Below are 16,698 nucleotides of genomic sequence, written 5' to 3'. Positions count from 1 at the left end.
AACATTTCATAAATATGCCAGGGCAGATAACAAAGCTTAAGGGAGTAAAGAGGTGCCTGCAAAGTCTGAATGCAGAATTCTTGTAGATGTTTATGGTTTTTTTCTCTCCCCAGTGTTTTTATATTTATATACTCTTTAGTAAATCACATCATTATAGTAACTAAAGCTGTCATAAACAGAATAACACTGACTCTCAGTAACTGTGTAAGTTCAAGTGAAGAAGAGCTGCAGCATTTAGTGTGCTGAGGCATTGGCCAGGATCCTTTAGAGAGGGCATAGAAACCATTGGTTATGTAGGTGATGGTCCACAAAGTTCCTACTGTATTTATTTACATTGTAACTATTTTGTAGTGGCATATAAAAGAGAGGTGAAAGTTCTTGACAGTCATTTTTACAGACTGAGAATTCCTTTTTTCTAGCCATTGACTTAAAGTATAAATACAAAGGGCTATCAAATTTTAACTTAACATCATTCAGAGGTATGTATCTTTTTTGTATCTTCACAAAATATGTTCTCCAATGAAGAAATTTTGAATTCAGAGATAAGTTGCTTTCTCATTATTTTTGGTAGTGAATGTCTGAAGTGGGATCCCAGAAACTGTGCAACACAGATAAAGCAGGCACTTCCATAAACTCTGTTCATCTGAAATCTGAGGGATGCTTAATTGAAGGTGATAGTCTTCAGTGTCCACTGGCCTTTGCTTTTTGTCAAGTGGTTTTGCTTTACTCTGTTTATGAAGATAGCTTCATATGCATAGATGAGAGTAAGTATTTTACATTAAAAAAATTGAAGGGAATGACAAGGCTGTATAGAATTCTATCTCTGGCCTGATGGGATATGCAGACTTTGAGGATTATTTTCGGAGAAAAGGGCATCAAAGTAGAGTACCATGAGCGTGATAATCATCAGACAGGAAGTACTTACTATGCGTAAGATACTGTCTTAAACATTTTTTTGTATATTCATATAATTCTCATTGAGTTGGGCCCATTATTATTGTCCTCATTTTACAGATGGGGAAACTGAGGCACAGATTGGTTAAGTGACTTGCCTAAGGTTACACCGCATCTAAGTGGCAGAGCCAGGTTTTGTGTGGCAACGGTCTAGCTCCAGAGTTCATCCTCTTAACTACTCTGTACTACTGTCCTGGTGGAGCTTTCATTTCACTATTGTATTCCCAGCACCTAGAATAGAGCTTGGCATCTTGTTGGTGCTCAGCTTGTTGAATGAGAAGCATCCATGAGTGTTAAATGCAGCACTGGATTGAGGCCGTGTGGACTGTGTTTGAGAGAGACAGAGGGACGCTGGGGTATAGGTAGAGGTATGTCACGGAAGTGAGATGTCAGAGCCTGAAACAAAAGCCGGGCCTTGAACCTGTTAGGCTGACAGTGGTAATCTCAGGGAGTCAGGAGCTACTGGCCAGGAACATTCCAGTAATAACTCCGGAAGCCTTCTGACTGGCCCACGTTTGTTATTTCTTTGTAGTGATTAGCAGCAAAATCCTTAAATCAAAGACGTCTTGACGATTTGGGGCGCGGATCGGGGTGGACACAGGCTAAGCGCTGGAGCAGGTGGGCCGAGGAGAGGCTGGAGAGGAGCCCCTGGCATCCCTCGGGGCTCTGCGAGCTGGCTTTCGCCCTGAGCGGTCGGGCGGGGATGGCGGCGTCCAGCCGGGAGCCCAAGCGGCTTGGAGCCACGCCGGAGCCTTGCGGGAGGCTGCGGGGGGTCCTCGGGCAGCTATAGGGTCTCGCGAGCCGCCCGAGTGGGCGGAGCCTCCGGCCCCACCCCGGCGCCGACGTGCGCGCTCCCGCCCGCCCGTGGGGAGCTGCCAGGCGCGCGGGCGGGGCGCGACCTGAGGGTTAAAGGAAACTTTGTCACCCTGGTCGCGGATAAAGCAGCGTTCTGCTTGCTGGGCAGCTCACACGGCGGGGACCTGGCCTGCAAGGAGGTACGTCTGGCAGTGCAGGGCCGCAGCGGGAGCCCTCGGGGTGGGTTCCCCTTGCCGGGCTGGGAACGGGCCCTGCGGCCGGGGCTGTGCGCATGCGTACTGAGCAGTACTCGTGCCCGCTCTTAAGCGGAGAGTGAACGCGCGGCTGCGGCTTCCAGGGAGGACGGGACCCAGGCTTCTTAGGGCGACAGTGCTCCTAGAAAGTGTTGGGAAACCTGGAAAGTCGCATGAGTCAATGTTGCTTTTGAACTAGAAACGCTTAAATTGGCATTAGATGGTAATGACCAATATTGTGGTCAGTTTTCAGTTACTGCTTCGGAAAGTTGAAGTGCTGGAATTGATTGCTCATAGTTACATGTATAAAGGTAGATCTGAGCGCAGTAAGGTCTGAAGTGTTAAACGATCTTAAAATGTGCTATCGTGAATTTATTACCTTATTTTGTTTGTTTCTTCAGGAATTAATCTTTATTTACATGGTTTTTAAAAAAACTACGAAGAATCAGATCTTGAATTTCAGAAATTATTAAAGAATTAAAGGGTTAGGATAAGATACGTATAGATAACCTTTGAGTTAATGAATTGTGACATAAAAAAACCTTTTGTTTTTTAAAACTGACAGTAAGAAGAAAGAAGATGTTAAGAAATGTCTCAAGGTAAAATTGCATGCGGACTATTACTATAATTTTTTTCCTGAAAATTTGTACAGATGTTCTGATATATATTGTCTTATCAAAGATAACCAAATGGGCAGTTAGTGTTTCGAATTTAGTAATTCATAGAACATAGTAAGTGTCTTATGGGTCTGTTTTTTAAGGGCTTGGTCTTTTCGCAGTGATTTAGATGCTAGGAAAATAAGTGAAAAGTGGACACCTTTTTTGGAGAGGAGGGCCATTTGGGAAGGGGGGACAAGCAGTGAGACCTGGAAGGTGCAGTTAGAAATGATATAAGCATTCAGACAGAGGAATGGAATGCGGAATGGTTGTGATAAGATGTGAGATCAGAACCCAGGGCTGTTGCTCCTGTCCTTCATCTTGGAAGTGTTTTGATTATTCTGAGTCTATCATGATGTGCTGTTTATTTTTGTTAGCATTATCTAAGGAAGACGGTTCTGAAAAATTGTTATAATTTATTGAGGACTGTGAGAATTGGCTGAGATTTTTTTGCGGAGCACAGGCTCCGGACGCGCAGGATCAGCGGCCCTGGCTCACGGGCCCAGCCGCTACGCGGCATGTGGGATCTTCCCGGACCGGGGCACGAACCCGTGTCCCCTGCATCAGCAGGCGGATTCTCAACCACTGCGCCACCAGGGAAGCCCTGGACTGAGATTCTTAACGGAAGGTGTTCCATTAGTAACCCATTGGAATGTTAATTTTAATCTTTAGTGTTGGCAAATAAAAAGAATTTATGGGTGATAATACACTAAAGGAAGAACAAGCTGGTAAGAAGGAGAGAATCCAGGACTAGACCCTAGGAATGCTAGTTCTAAACCCAAATCTGCGTGTAATGGCTGTGGATGGGTCATTTAAACTCTCTGGGGCTTTGTGGCTTCATCTGTTTAATGAGAGTAGTCTACTAAAGAGATGGCTAAGGTTTTCCAACTTTAAATTGTGGTTTGTATCGGTCACAAGAGGGTTATGTTTCTTTGGAAATTTTATGGTTAAACCATATGATAGGGACTTAGCTTCATTTGTGGTTTAGTTGCTCAGTTCTGGTTCCATGATCTTTGGATTTCATAACTAGATTTGTGCAAAGCATTATGCAAGTATGGCATATATAGTTTGTGGAACTCTTCTTTGAGGAAAGCTCCAGGTTTTCCTGGAGCCTTATTCATTTGTTTGAGGGATGTGTGTGTTTCCCCCTCTCTCTCTCTCCTCCTCCAAAACCTAGAACAGGAACCCTAGAGGCAGGGAAGTTTTAGAAAGCACTTAAACTTTTAACTTGTCTCAAAAAAAAAAATACACATTTAAGGCAATCCTCTGTTGAAGGTGGTAGGGCAGTAGTTTGTATTATAAAGGTGAAGAGAAAACGACATTTTTAGTAGTCTTTCATTGATCTGAATTTTAGAATTAGAGCTGATTTGGTCTAATCTTTTTACAGGTAAGAAAACAGGCAAAAGTGTGTGTACACTTGGTATATATTAGAGAGTTTAGACTACTGAGCTTTTGCCATAAAAACAACTTGCCTTTTGCTGGGTTTTATAGTGAGAGAGTATATGGGGAGCTATATTTATTAAATAGGTACCACATCCTCACCCCTAAGTCTATGAGGTAAGTATTGTTATCCTCACTTATTTAATTAAGACATTAGGTTCAAAAAGGGCAAATGGTCCAAGGTCATAGCATTGATTAATGGCTAAATGATTCTAAATCAGGGCCTCCTCACTTCAAAGCCTTTTCTAGCTTCAGTGCTGCTTTCTATATAGTCCATAGGTGGAGATTCTTAAGGTCCCCATAATTCAGCTAACCAAAAACAACCAAAGCGTTAAAAAGTGCAGTGTGCAGGGCCTGGGTTAAGTGCCTAAAGGCAGATACTGTCTCACTTTAACTTCATTGCAGCACTTCGTAGCTACTGTCATTGTCCACATTTTTCTAGAGGGAACTGAGGTCCAGAGAAGTTAAGTAACTCGCTCATGGGTCTGAAGGTTGCAGATGGAGCTGGAATTCTGGTTTGTCAGGCCTCAGAGTAATCTCTTAAACATCATGCTTGCTACATTGACTCTCTAACCTGAAAGGAATGGTGAATTTTTGAAATTGACCATATGAGCTAGATAACTCATAAACGTCTCTTTGGATGTGACATTTCATAAAGCTAGCTCAGGCTTCACCTTATTGTGGTTTGAATTCACCCATGTGGTGGAGTTCTTGATTTCAGCTCTGAGGGCTCTCTCCTCACTGCAGTACAAGAAGGCAAACCTTTGCACAGCTTCTTTCTTGGGATTTCAACTATGGAAGCTGACTGCCCCTTGACTGCTCCACAGGGAGGAGGAGGGTCAGAGCCAAGGGCAGCGAAGGGACAGACATCCCTGGGGCTGGCCGTAAAGGAATGAAACAGGTTTTCTTAATGGCTTTAAAGACCCCTACTCTAACAAGGTTACTGTTTTGAAGGATAACACTCATTTTAATTTGAAAACAAGGGATAAATATGTGGGGAAAATCAGTTTTGTAACTTATAAATCTCATCCTATTTTCTATCCATAGCTGATAAGGGGAAAATCCAATTTGTGTACTTTTGCCATATTCTGTTCTTGTTAGGCAGTTGTATAGTATTTGTGATGGACTTGAGAAGACTTCTCTAAGTCAGCACTGTATGCATTTGAATTTGTCTCCCACGTGATCTAGAGTTCTGGGGTATTTGACATTGTGAAGCAACATTTTGACTTAATGTTACTGTTTAAATTTTACACTGTGCCAGGCATTGTGGCATTGCACACACATGGTGAGGACCTAAGAATGGGAAATTTGGCACAGGTGAAAGTTGGTTACACATTTGAAAGACACCTAAACATGCTTTGCATATAAGTAACTTAAGTGAAAAGTGAAGCAACTTGTGGTAATGAGGTGACATTCCACTTTCTGAATATGAGCCAGCATTTCACTCGTTATGCAGGTATTGTTCAAAGTTCCTACAGTGTGCACTAAGTGCACACTAATGGTGTGCTTAAAACAGGGCAGCTTACAGTGTGAGAAAGAAGGTAGCAAAGTAGCTGCAGCTGGTGTTTCAAGGGTTGGAAAAAAAATCTCCAAGGGGATTCCTGTCGAATCCAGTTAATGAAGCCCTTCCATTTTAGAGATCATTATGGGGAAACAGACTGTGGCAACAAAATAGCAGGGGGAAGTTAGAAAATTTCCTGAATCTTTCAGGAACTCTAGTTCCTGAATGGGAATTTTCTGCTGAGATGGTCAAAAGAAAGCCTACTGGGCTTTTTCCCCCGCTGTCTTATTTCTGGGGGTGGGGAATCACAGTGTTCAGCCCGTTTCAGCTTCTAGCTAGCCACCTGGCCCTAAACCTCGGCTTAAAGATGCAGTGTAGGCCAGAGTTCCCTGTGTCTCGGATGAGCAGTCAGCCATTTGCACTGTGTAGACTGCTGTTCAGCCGAAAGCTGGCTTGCTTCTCTGAGAAGGTCGTTTCCTTCAGGACTGTTAGGAAGTTCTTTTATATGTTGCCTCAGATATCTTCTGTTAATCCTCCTCTACTCCTTTGGGTCATTCTGAACAGGTCTAATTCTATTTGACAGGTCTCCAAGTATTCCAGAATAGTAAATTTGTCCTCCCAGAGACTCCTCTTATCTAAACAGCCTCCCTTCCTGGAGAAAGTTTTCATGGTTTTGAGGCCCCTTTCTTTTTTCTTCTAAATGCCTCTTTCTGAAGTTTGCTATTCAGAAAGAAATTTCAAAATTAGTCTAATAAACATGGAACTGATTAGTGGCAAATGCTATACTTCTGGTAAATGTAGTCAAATAGCATGTAAGTAATTTTCCTCTGAGATCCAGCACACTGCTAACTCATATAGAGCTTGCTTTCAATTAAAAACCTCCATCCTTTTACATTTATTCTCTTCCACTTTGTCCTCCCCCGTTCAAGTAAAAAAAAAAAAAAATCTACATTTTTGTTTTATAAGATTTAACAGCTATGTAGAGATTGTTTGGAATCTGTTTTGTCACAGCCCCGTGTTGTCTCCAACTTTAATGTCTGCCTTCTGTGTTTTCATCCAGGCAATTAGGGAAAACAGTTGAGTAATTGGGGAAAACAGGGGCATACCTCTAAATACTTAACAGACTGGTTTCAATTCATTATCCTTTGAGTACTTTGTAAAAAATAATTTTATGATTCAATTTAGTTGGCCTGTTTTGCCCATGTTCACTTTGTCCACAGAGATGGTATACAACCTTGTCACAAGTCTTAACTATTGTCCAAATATATCGTGTCTAAAGGATTACGTTGACTGGCCAGTTCAGTAAAACTACCCAAGAAGGAAATAATTTTGGTGTCACAGGGCTTAGTGAATCCATGCTGCGCTACTGTGATCACTGCTTTCTTTTTGTAAGTATTTAGAAACCATCTCTGATTCTAGATCTATCCAGGATACACATCAGACTGTTCTTCCAGCAGTTTTTGTCAAGCTTTGCTTCATTGCTTTTCTGACAGTCTTCTGTCCCAGTCTCATATCATTATATCTTGGGTTATGTGGTATTTTTCCACTTCTGTTTCTTCTCTCCTATGCTTATTAGAAAATTCTCTGTGGTTTCCCACACCAGTTTCTCTAAGTACCTCCCTTATAGCAGAATCCCATGAAATTATTGTCAGATTTACATTCCTGAGAGTTTCCTAGCTATGAAGGCATCCCTGAGTTCTTCCTAAATATAAAAGGAGGGGGGGAATAAAAAATTTAATCCTCCCAATAAATTTAGGTTAATGTCAGATCTAAACAGTGTTCTAAACTCTGTGTATTAGGTTATTGGTTTGCACCTTCTTTCCAAAGTAATTATGGGTCCTTCTAGACCTTTTAGTCTTCAGCTCTAAATCTATAAAACGAGAACACATGCCCCTTATGACTTCAGGTATGTAAATAGAAACAATCTAGTGTTCTTTTAACTTTTTGGAGGCTATATGCCCTATCAATTCAGGCAATTTAGTGTATTTTTTCAGAAATATCTGTTCCCATGTAAAGTGTAACTAAAGTAGATGCATAGGATTTTTGGGCAGGAACACAGTAATGGTGGGCGGGGAAGAGGAGTTAATATTTATTAAGGGTATACTATGTACCAAGTCCTATGTCGGAAGTAATCTAAGTAGTTAGTAACTGGGAGCTGGTTGGAATAATCATTTGGGAGATGATTGCAAGGTGGTTTTTGGTTGTAATTATGGTGCAATTTGGATTGTTCTTTTTTTCTTTTAAAGGAACAGGGAGCAGAATGAGTACCTCACAGGACCAGAGTGGCTGCTCCAGTAATAAAGAACCCCTTTTGAGGTGTTGTGATGCACGGAGGGACTTGGAGCTTGCTATTGGTGGAGTTCTCCGGACTGAACAGCAAATTAAAGATAACTTGCGAGAGGTGTGACGTGTGCTTTTCTCTTTCCTTGTCTGAACTCTTATTACAGGGCTGGTTAGAGCATGGCGAAGGGATTGGCTTCTCCAAACCCAAAAGTTTTACCCCATGCCTTGCATGGTCTGCCTGAAATGTTGGTGCCTTTGATCCCAAAGGGAAAATAAAGCAGATGTTAGAAGAGTTTGGAAACTCCTGCACCACCTTAGATAATTCAGTCCAGCATGCATTTTTTTTTTTTTTTTTTGCGGTACGCGGGGCTCTCACTCTTGTGGCCTCTCCCGTTGCGGAGCACAGGCTCTGGACGCGCAGGCTCAGCGGCCATGGCTCACAGGCCCAGCCGCTCCGCGGCATGTGGGATCTTCCCAGACCAGGGCACGAACCCGTGTTCCCTGCATCGGCAGGCGTACTCTCAACGACTGTGCCACCAGGGAAGCCCCAGCGTGCATTTTTGATTGCTTCCGTGTGTGGTCCCTGTGCCAAGCACTGCCATCCGCTAAAAAGTAACAAAGTGAATGAGCTCAGCTCATTGAACTGGTCAGTTGTTCTTAATGCATAAAGGATGGCACTTCAGCATGTCCCCTACCATCTGTTAATTTGGTATTGGCATGGTTTTGGTGGTGGCATGGTTCTATAAACGACTTAATTGTTAGAGCTAGCCAGAACGAAATCTGTTCCTTCTATTGGCCTAATAACGTTCTGCTGGTGAGTGGGTAGACCAAGTGTTACATGACTTTGAAATACCACTTTACTATCCAGAAAAAGGTGTTTTAAAATATAGTTTCTTGGGGCTTCCCTGGTGGCGCAGTGGTTGAGAGTCCGCCTGCCGATGCAGGGGACACGGGTTCGTGCCCCGGTCTGGGAAGATCCACATGCCGCAGAGCGGCTGGGCCGGTGAGCCATGGTCACTGGGCCTGCGCGTCCGGAGCCTGTGCTCTGCAGCGGGAGAGGCCACAACAGTGAGAGGCCTGTATACCGCAAAAAACAAAAACAAAAACAAAACAAAACAAAACAAAATATATATAGTTTCTTATGTGGATTCTCCTGGATAATTTATAGATGTTATGATTTTCTTCCTTAGAAATTTTATATTTATCCCTCTTTTGAATCATTCTTTATGCTTCCAGAGACATTTAGTTTATAATTTTACATAAACTGTCTACCCTGATGGTCTTCTGGCTGTTGACATGTAGTGACACATTTGTTTACTAAATTGGCCTACTGTAAATGTGTTGCTCATTTGTAGGGTGAGAAAACAGGTAAGGGCTAGTTATCAATATTCTTGTCTTCTTCCACTGATGAATTTGTAAAACTATAGGTTTTCAAATTATGTGGAAAACTTAGGGGCATCAGTATCGCATGACATATCCTTGTATTCTCTCTTGACTTCTTTAGGACACCCAAAATAAACCTGATCCTCTTAGAAGAAGGAGTATTGAAGGAGGATTTTGGAGCTTAGATATGCATTATGGCTGGGATTCTTAAACTGGGTCCATGGGGCTTTGGTGGTTTCATGGATGGGATTCAGGACTCAACGCTGAAATTATAGGCAAAATTTTGAATGTATGCATTTTTCTGGGGAGACACTGCATAAATGTCATTGGATAATCAAAAGGATTTGTGACCCCCAGAAGTTTAGGGACCTCGCCATACTGTGGGAAACACCATTCTTTGAGCTTACAGCACTAGTGAAGCTAACATATATATGTTTTCTAGGTCAAAGCCCAGATTCACAGTTGCATAAGTCGTCACCTGGAATGCCTTCGAAGCCGTGAGGTGTGGCTGTATGAACAGGTAGATCTGATCTATCAGCTTAAAGAGGAGACGCTACAGCAGCAGGCCCAACAGCTGTACTGGGTAAGATGACTGCAAGGCCATGATTGGTTTGAATGTGGTTTCTGGTTTCCAGAGACTTTTTCCTGTAATGCAGCATTAATATAGATGAGATAAAAATTTAATCTCGAGTGCTATTTGCTATTTGTTAACTTGGATACACTTGGTGCTTTTAGTATCATTGTGGCTAGATGGTTTCATTTTTTTTATAGTTGCTGGGTCAGTTCAATTGTCTTATTCATCAGCTGGAGTGCACCCAGAACAAAGATCTAGCCAATCAAGTCTCTGTGTGCCTGGAGAGGTAAAGACCCTTTTTGCTTGTTTTGACTTTGGCTCTTTGACTTTGGTGTATTAAAAAAGAGTCATTTTGTAACTCATTGCATGATTTGGATTTAACTTGACGTCTCTCTTCCTTGGATAAGATCATCCTGCTTTATATATTTAATATCATACTTGGTATGATACATGGTACATGGTTAAGTCATCTATCTTTGGTTGAGTTTCTTAGAAAAGTACAGTCATTTCAAATAACTCACAATTTGGTTTCTATTTTGGATGAATTTGAAATAGATGTTTCTTTAAAATAGCCAGGTTTTATTTTTTTTCTCCAGACTGGGCAGTTTGACCCTCAAACCTGAAGATTCGACTGTCCTACTCTTTGAAGCCGATATAACTGCCCTGCGCCAGGCAATCACCACGTTTGGGTCTCTTAAGACCATTGTGAGTAGTGTTCATCTCAGAAGGTTCATAGTGAGCTTCTCAGGTCTGTGGCCTCACAGGTTGTCTTAAAAATAACACATTTTCACTGTGAATAGTGGCTTTCTTGAGAATTTGATAAGCTTCAGAAATTTCATTTTCTGATTAAATTTATAGAGGATTAGGCTGGTAGTGCTTGGAATGTGGTATTGACTCATTGATCATCTCTAGAATTCATCTTGTATCCCTTTAAATACCTTTGACTTCTTTCTTATGAAATTTATGGCTTGAATGGTCTTTAGAGTCAAATATGGTCTCATTTGGGTCTTGTTAAAAGTAGTAATACTACCAATTCTGGTGAAGGTTTCTTACATGAAGATAGTTATGTAGTACAATAGATAGGGAACTCTCAGATTTTGTAACTACTTCGTAGGTCAGTGAATTTAGTATAAAGAATATTCTAGTGAAATGTAACACTTCGCTTAATACTTTTGAAATTTAGGGATTACAGTTTCACTTTTTTGGTATGAAAGCATAACATTAGTAAACATGATTAATTTGCTTTTTTCTTATAGCAAATTCCTGAGCATCTGATGGCTCATGCTAGTTCATCAAATATTGGGCCCTTCCTGGAGAAAAGAAGCTATATCGCATTGCCAGAGCAGGTAAAATGTCATTTTGTTTCTTGTAACTGAGTTATTACTTGACTTATGTTTCTTTTGGGTTTTGATTATATCACTTTTTTTTTTGGCTACGAATTATTTGTAAAAAGGCACCAGTGGTAATAAATTAGTTTATGCAATTAAATGCTTCCCTTGAGACTGAATGTCAGAAATTTAGAGGTTTTAGAGGTGTTGAGTAAGAAAGTAATTGTTATCAGTTAGTTCATAAGAATTATCAATAGCTCTCTGATTGGGTTGGTTCTCTCTTAGGGATCCTTCTCTTTATCATTCATAGAGGTGATTTACTTCTAAAGGCAATGTGAATATAGGATCCTAGAAGTTTTGAGTTGAGAAGAACCCTGGAGATCAGCTATACTCCTTGTTTTGTAATTGTGAAAATGGAGGCTTAGGGAAGTCATTTGACTTGTGCAGGGTCAGCACCAAGCCAAGATAAGAGAACTTGGGTCTCCTGCTTTTCTGGCAAACTTTCTACTGCATTTGACATTGCCTTGTTAAGCAGCAAAGTATTGTGTGATTAGCAGAAGTCAGCATCCAGCACCACAGCTGTCCCTCTCAGCGAATGGCTCCTTGGAAGCAAACCTGCCAGCAGTCGCCAAACTCCTTACATACCCAGTACCAATCTGCAGGACTGGCTCACCCAAAAGCAGACCTTGGAGAATAGTCAGGTGTGTTGCTGCCTTTATTGTTTCTGAGATAGATGAAGTAATAGATGGGGCTAGTTATTAACTGATAGTGTATGTCTTTGTTTGGTTTTTAGTTCTAGTCTGGGAAATATATATCTTTTAATAACTTTTTATTACAGTAGTGACATGTCTACACTGTAGATAAAAAGCTTAGGAAAAAACTGTATAAAGAAATACAAGCCCATAATCCCACATGCGGAAACAACCACTGTAACATTTTTGTTTATGCATACATACACTTTTAAAGAAAAATATCATTCTGTAACTTTTGTTTTGGCTAGCAGATTTTTTTACTAATAGAGCATGAATATATTTCTCTGTCATTTAATTTCTTCCATAAAATCCTTCACACTATATAATATTTCATTGATTGGCTCTAAACCTCAGTTTTTCTGAATATAAATACATTTCCTCTGCATGTCCAGGAACTAATTATTTGCGTACATTCTTGATGCATTTTTTAGGAGTAAATTCTTAGAAATGGCATTCCTAGATTATAGTTCTGCAGTCCCTTTAAGACTTTTGCTACAGATTGCCAATTTGGCTTTCCAGGAAGTTGATAGCAGTTTATATTCCCACCAGAGTATTGAAGAGACCTGCTTCCCTGAAACTTCTCTAATAGTGGTAGTCGTTTACAAGTTTATTTCTCTGAATTTGACACGAAGTAACAGTAAAAACTTTTGTTTTGAGTTTCTTAGATTACTAAGGAGGTTGAGTATTTTTCATGTTTATTAGCCTTCTTTGATGACTTGTCTCATCATATCCATGGCTCATTTTTGTCTTCTTTATTCATAAAGTCACATTATATAGAAGTACTAGTCTCTTTTCTATAAACCACTACAAATGCTTCCTCCTATTTTGCCTTGTTTATTTTAAAACTGCAGAAAATTAAGTTTTACTGTAACCATATATTTTAATATCTTAATAGAGAAATCCCATACCTTTTGGCTATGTATATACTTAAATTTAGAAACATTGGGCAGTGTGGTAAATATAAGTAGAAGTCTTATCATTGAATCCCAAAGCAGTCATAATATTCTGGCAAACTAATATTGTGTACTTCTTATGTAGACTTCTGCCAGAGCCTGCAATTTCTTCAGTAAAGTCTGGGGCAACCTAAAGGGCTTGGAAAATTGGCTCCACAAGAGTCAGCAACAAGAAGTTTCTGAAAAACCAAGTTACCAAAAGTGTAACAGCCATTCTACTACCAGTTCTTACTCCATTGAAATTGAAAAGGTTGGAGAGCTAGAGCTTCTTGATCAAGATGAGATGGAGCTTTCTGATTGGCTGGTGACTCCCCAGGAATCCCATAAGCTTGAGAAGCCTGAGAATGGCAGCTGTGAAACCAGTGAGAAGTTTAAGCTCTTGTTCCAGGTGTTCCAGGAGTCCTATAGTGTGAATGATTGGCTTGTCAAGCCTGATTCTTGTACCAATTGTCAGGGTAACCAGCTCAAAGGTGTGGAGATTGAGAACCTGGGCAATCTGAAGTGCCTGAATGACCACTTGGAGGCCAAGAAACCCTTGTCCACTCCCAGCATGATTACTGAGGATTGGCTTGTCCAGAATCATCAAGACCCATATAAAGTAGAGGAGGTCTGCAAAGCCAATGAGCCCTGTACAAGCTTTGCAGAGTGTGTGTGTGATGAAAATTGTGAGAAGGAAGCTCTGTGTAAATGGCTTCTGAAGAAAGAAGGAAAGGATAAAAATGGTATGCCTGTGGAACCAAAACCTGAACCTGAGAAACATAAAGATTCCCTGAATATGTGGCTCTGTCCATCCAGAAGAGAGGCAACAGAACAAGCTAAGGCACCAAAGGCAATGGCTTCTTCTAGAATTGCTGATTCCTTCCAAGTCATAAGGAACAGTCCCTTGTCAGAGTGGCTCATTACCCCCTCATGCAAAGAAGGATGTCCCAAGGAAGTGCCTCTTAGAGAGGACAGAGCTGGCATACCAAAGCTTACAAGCCACTTGGCCACTTCCTGGTGTCCCTTTAACACAGCTGACTGGGTCTTGCCAGGAAAAAAGACAGGAAATCTTAGCCAGTTATCCTCAGGAGAAGACAAATGGCTACTTCGGAAGGCCAAGGTGAGCACAACACATTAAAATAGCACCTTTTGAAGTATATTTAATACATTTTTACTTTCTTAATCCCAAACCTTGCAAATGGGCCAGATCCTTAAATATCTTAACTATTAAATATGGCTTAAGTATTAATTTTGGTGCCATGTTAGCAACAGAATGGAGGATTTGATTATTCAAACTGAAATTTCTGTGCATTTTCTAGGCTCCAAATCCCCATCTGGCCTATTTTATTGCTACTTATGGAAAAGATTAGGAGTAGAGAAAATAGTTGTCCCCTTTGCTCATTATTAGAATGCCCAACATTTACATCATTCTTTATAGACACTACACTATTTGAAGATGAATTGTTGGTCTCACGCCTCCCAGTTGTCATGTAGCAATCCACCTTTTGTCTTCTTGCAGGAAGTATTACTTAATTCGCCCCTACAGGAGGAACACAGCTTTCCCCCAGACCGTTATGGCCTCCCAGCAGTTTGTGATCTCTTTGCCTGTATGCAGCTTAAAGTTGATAAAGAAAAATGGTTGTATCGAACTCCTCTACAGGTGGGTACATGCCACTAGTGCAAATATTAGTTTTAGCTGCTCAAAGATATTTTGCCTTATATATGAATTCATACTTTGCCCACTGAACTGTATTCCTATTAATGGTTTCTATATTAGGTGAGGTGGGGAAAAGATCATAAAAATTTCATGTATTTCACTTGAACTTGCTCCATGAAGTAACGAGGACATACTTGAAAGTGACCTTTCAAGATGATGTAGCTGTTGGGGGAATTTTTGGAGCCTGTGTGGATTCTAGTAGCTTATTGAGAAGTGAGAGCTTCAGGGTGGGAAACTTGCTTTTTATCCTGCAGTGAAGTGACTTTTTATCTATGGGCTTTTCTTTACAGATGTGAAGGAATGGAGTACTGGAGTCAAGCAAATTTTCTGCAGATTAGCACAAATCCATGAGCTGAGTAACTGCGGCTTGCCAAATCATTGCGTTTCTGGGTCTGATGTAGTTCCTTTTCTGCCTAATTTTGAACTAGTGAAGAGAAATAATCAAATTATGAGTTACTGTGTAAAAGAAAAAGGCTGTTTGTTGATGTTGAGGTGATTCAGTTCCTTCTTACAGAAGTATTAATTCACCCCTACACTAGAAACACAGCATCATAGTGGGTAGGTCTTTTTCATAAGCCTCCACGGCTCCTTAGTTTGGGTTGTTATTAGAAGTACATTAAAGCACTGTAGTTTTAAAAATGAAATAGTTTTATAATCAAGGTGTGTTGATGTATTCTGAAACTAGTAAACTTACTTTTTTTTTTTTTTTTAACCTAACCTTTTGATTGCCTTTGGATGCTTCCCCTTCTTGTGGGTTTTCTTCCATTAACGGTGAATTCTTGTTTAATTAATGTACAATATTATTTCACACAAATAATTAACCTTGCCAATATAGTGGTTTTTTTCTTACCAAAACAGTATTAACAATCTTGGCAATTTTTGACATTAATTACAAAACATTTTAGCTTACATGCCAGATTCTACATTATTTTTCTTTTTTTGAAACAAACTCAACTATTTCAAGTTTTATCTTTATTCCCTTCTCTAAACGTTATTATTGAAGTATCTAGACAGCTCTTTCAGAAGGGCTCCATATTGCTTTAAGACTATATTCAGGGTAATCCTAGCCTCTTTCAAAGTATTCTGAAGAACTACAGGCAGAAGAGCCCCAGTGCTGACTAATCAAAAAGCAAAAGGCAAGACATGCTGGAAATGTAGTACTTGAACTATTCACTATCCTAAGTGTTACTGGTGCATCCTGTGTAAATGTAAGCTGAACTGGACACCTGGTGCTTTTGACTAGGCATAAATTAAATGTCCTCTCACTGCAAGCATAGCTTACCTATAGCTTATAATGCAGTGACATTTTAGTGAATAGGCCGTTTTGAACACTGTGCCTTGGGGTGTTTATTGAAGCTTTATGAAAAGTATTGATGTTTCCTTAGCATCCCTAAAGTTATGTCCATGCTTTAAAAAGTTTCTCTGTAGGAGAGAAATGGTATTTATACCATGTTTTAAAATTCTGTAAGATGAGACATCTTAGCTGCTTTCCAGGCTTTTACACTATTAAGCCACTCAACTTGCCTATGTGTTATTGGAAATACTTTTAAAGTTTGTGATGTGGTCATCTAGAAAGCCCTTTTGGGGAAACTTCACATTCCCAGTGTCATTGCCAACTTCATTAGAATTCTTGAACCACAGCTGAAACGAGCCTATTATTTTTTAGTTCTCCAATACCATTTAGAACTTTAAAACTAAAGGTGGTGGGTAAAAACTTAAGGAGCCTTTCCATTATCTTAGGTTGCAGGAAACCTTGTAGTTTTTGAGGTTTAACACATTGTGTATCCCTAAATTAACAATCACTGTGCTAATGAGTGTAAAACATTCTTTTGCATTGATGGATTTTGTGCCTCCCTCCATTAAAAGCATAACAGCCATATAGTTGTCCTGTGATTTGTAAAACACCTTGTCACAAAATTATATGAATGTGATATCCTTTGGTTAGGAGTACAGTTGAGAAACACTTGAACATAAAAACAGTGTTTTTATATTCACTTAAATTTATCAGTGTATTTTATGATTCTTGAATTAGCAAATAGGTTATTACTAACTTCCATTGTCTTTCTTGCACACTCTTCATATCTACTTAATTTTTAATCTGCTGTTGCAGGTAAGATATTAAACTGCTT

At 40.1% G+C, this 16,698-nt stretch overlaps 1 protein-coding gene across 7 annotated transcripts in view; it reads left to right on the top strand.

Moving 5' to 3' along the window:
- Positions 1-16,698, top strand: part of NCOA4 (nuclear receptor coactivator 4) — a 30,623-nt gene that overhangs the window by 6,084 nt on the left and 7,841 nt on the right. For 2 of the 7 annotated variants that reach the window (XM_060126753.1, XM_060126755.1), the window contains exons 2-9: positions 7,847-8,001; positions 9,709-9,849; positions 10,038-10,126; positions 10,437-10,545; positions 11,097-11,186; positions 11,723-11,869; positions 12,959-13,972; positions 14,372-14,512. In XM_060126753.1, the coding sequence (XP_059982736.1) occupies positions 7,861-8,001; positions 9,709-9,849; positions 10,038-10,126; positions 10,437-10,545; positions 11,097-11,186; positions 11,723-11,869; positions 12,959-13,972; positions 14,372-14,512 (1,872 nt within the window). In that variant the 5' untranslated portion in view covers positions 7,847-7,860. Of the gene's footprint in view, positions 1-1,809; positions 1,950-2,584; positions 2,603-7,846; positions 8,002-9,708; positions 9,850-10,037; positions 10,127-10,436; positions 10,546-11,096; positions 11,187-11,722; positions 11,870-12,958; positions 13,973-14,371; positions 14,513-14,859; positions 16,447-16,698 lie in introns of those variants that run through there. The other 5 variants (XM_060126757.1, XM_060126754.1, XM_060126752.1 and 2 more) reach the window with 5 other exon arrangements.

The sequence above is a fragment of the Lagenorhynchus albirostris genome, chromosome 16, assembly GCF_949774975.1.
Source record: "Lagenorhynchus albirostris chromosome 16, mLagAlb1.1, whole genome shotgun sequence".
In the NCBI taxonomy this organism is placed as follows: domain Eukaryota; kingdom Metazoa; phylum Chordata; class Mammalia; order Artiodactyla; family Delphinidae; genus Lagenorhynchus; species Lagenorhynchus albirostris.
The sequence above is the reverse complement of the archived record's forward strand: the minus strand, read 5'-3'. Positions and strand labels throughout refer to the sequence as shown.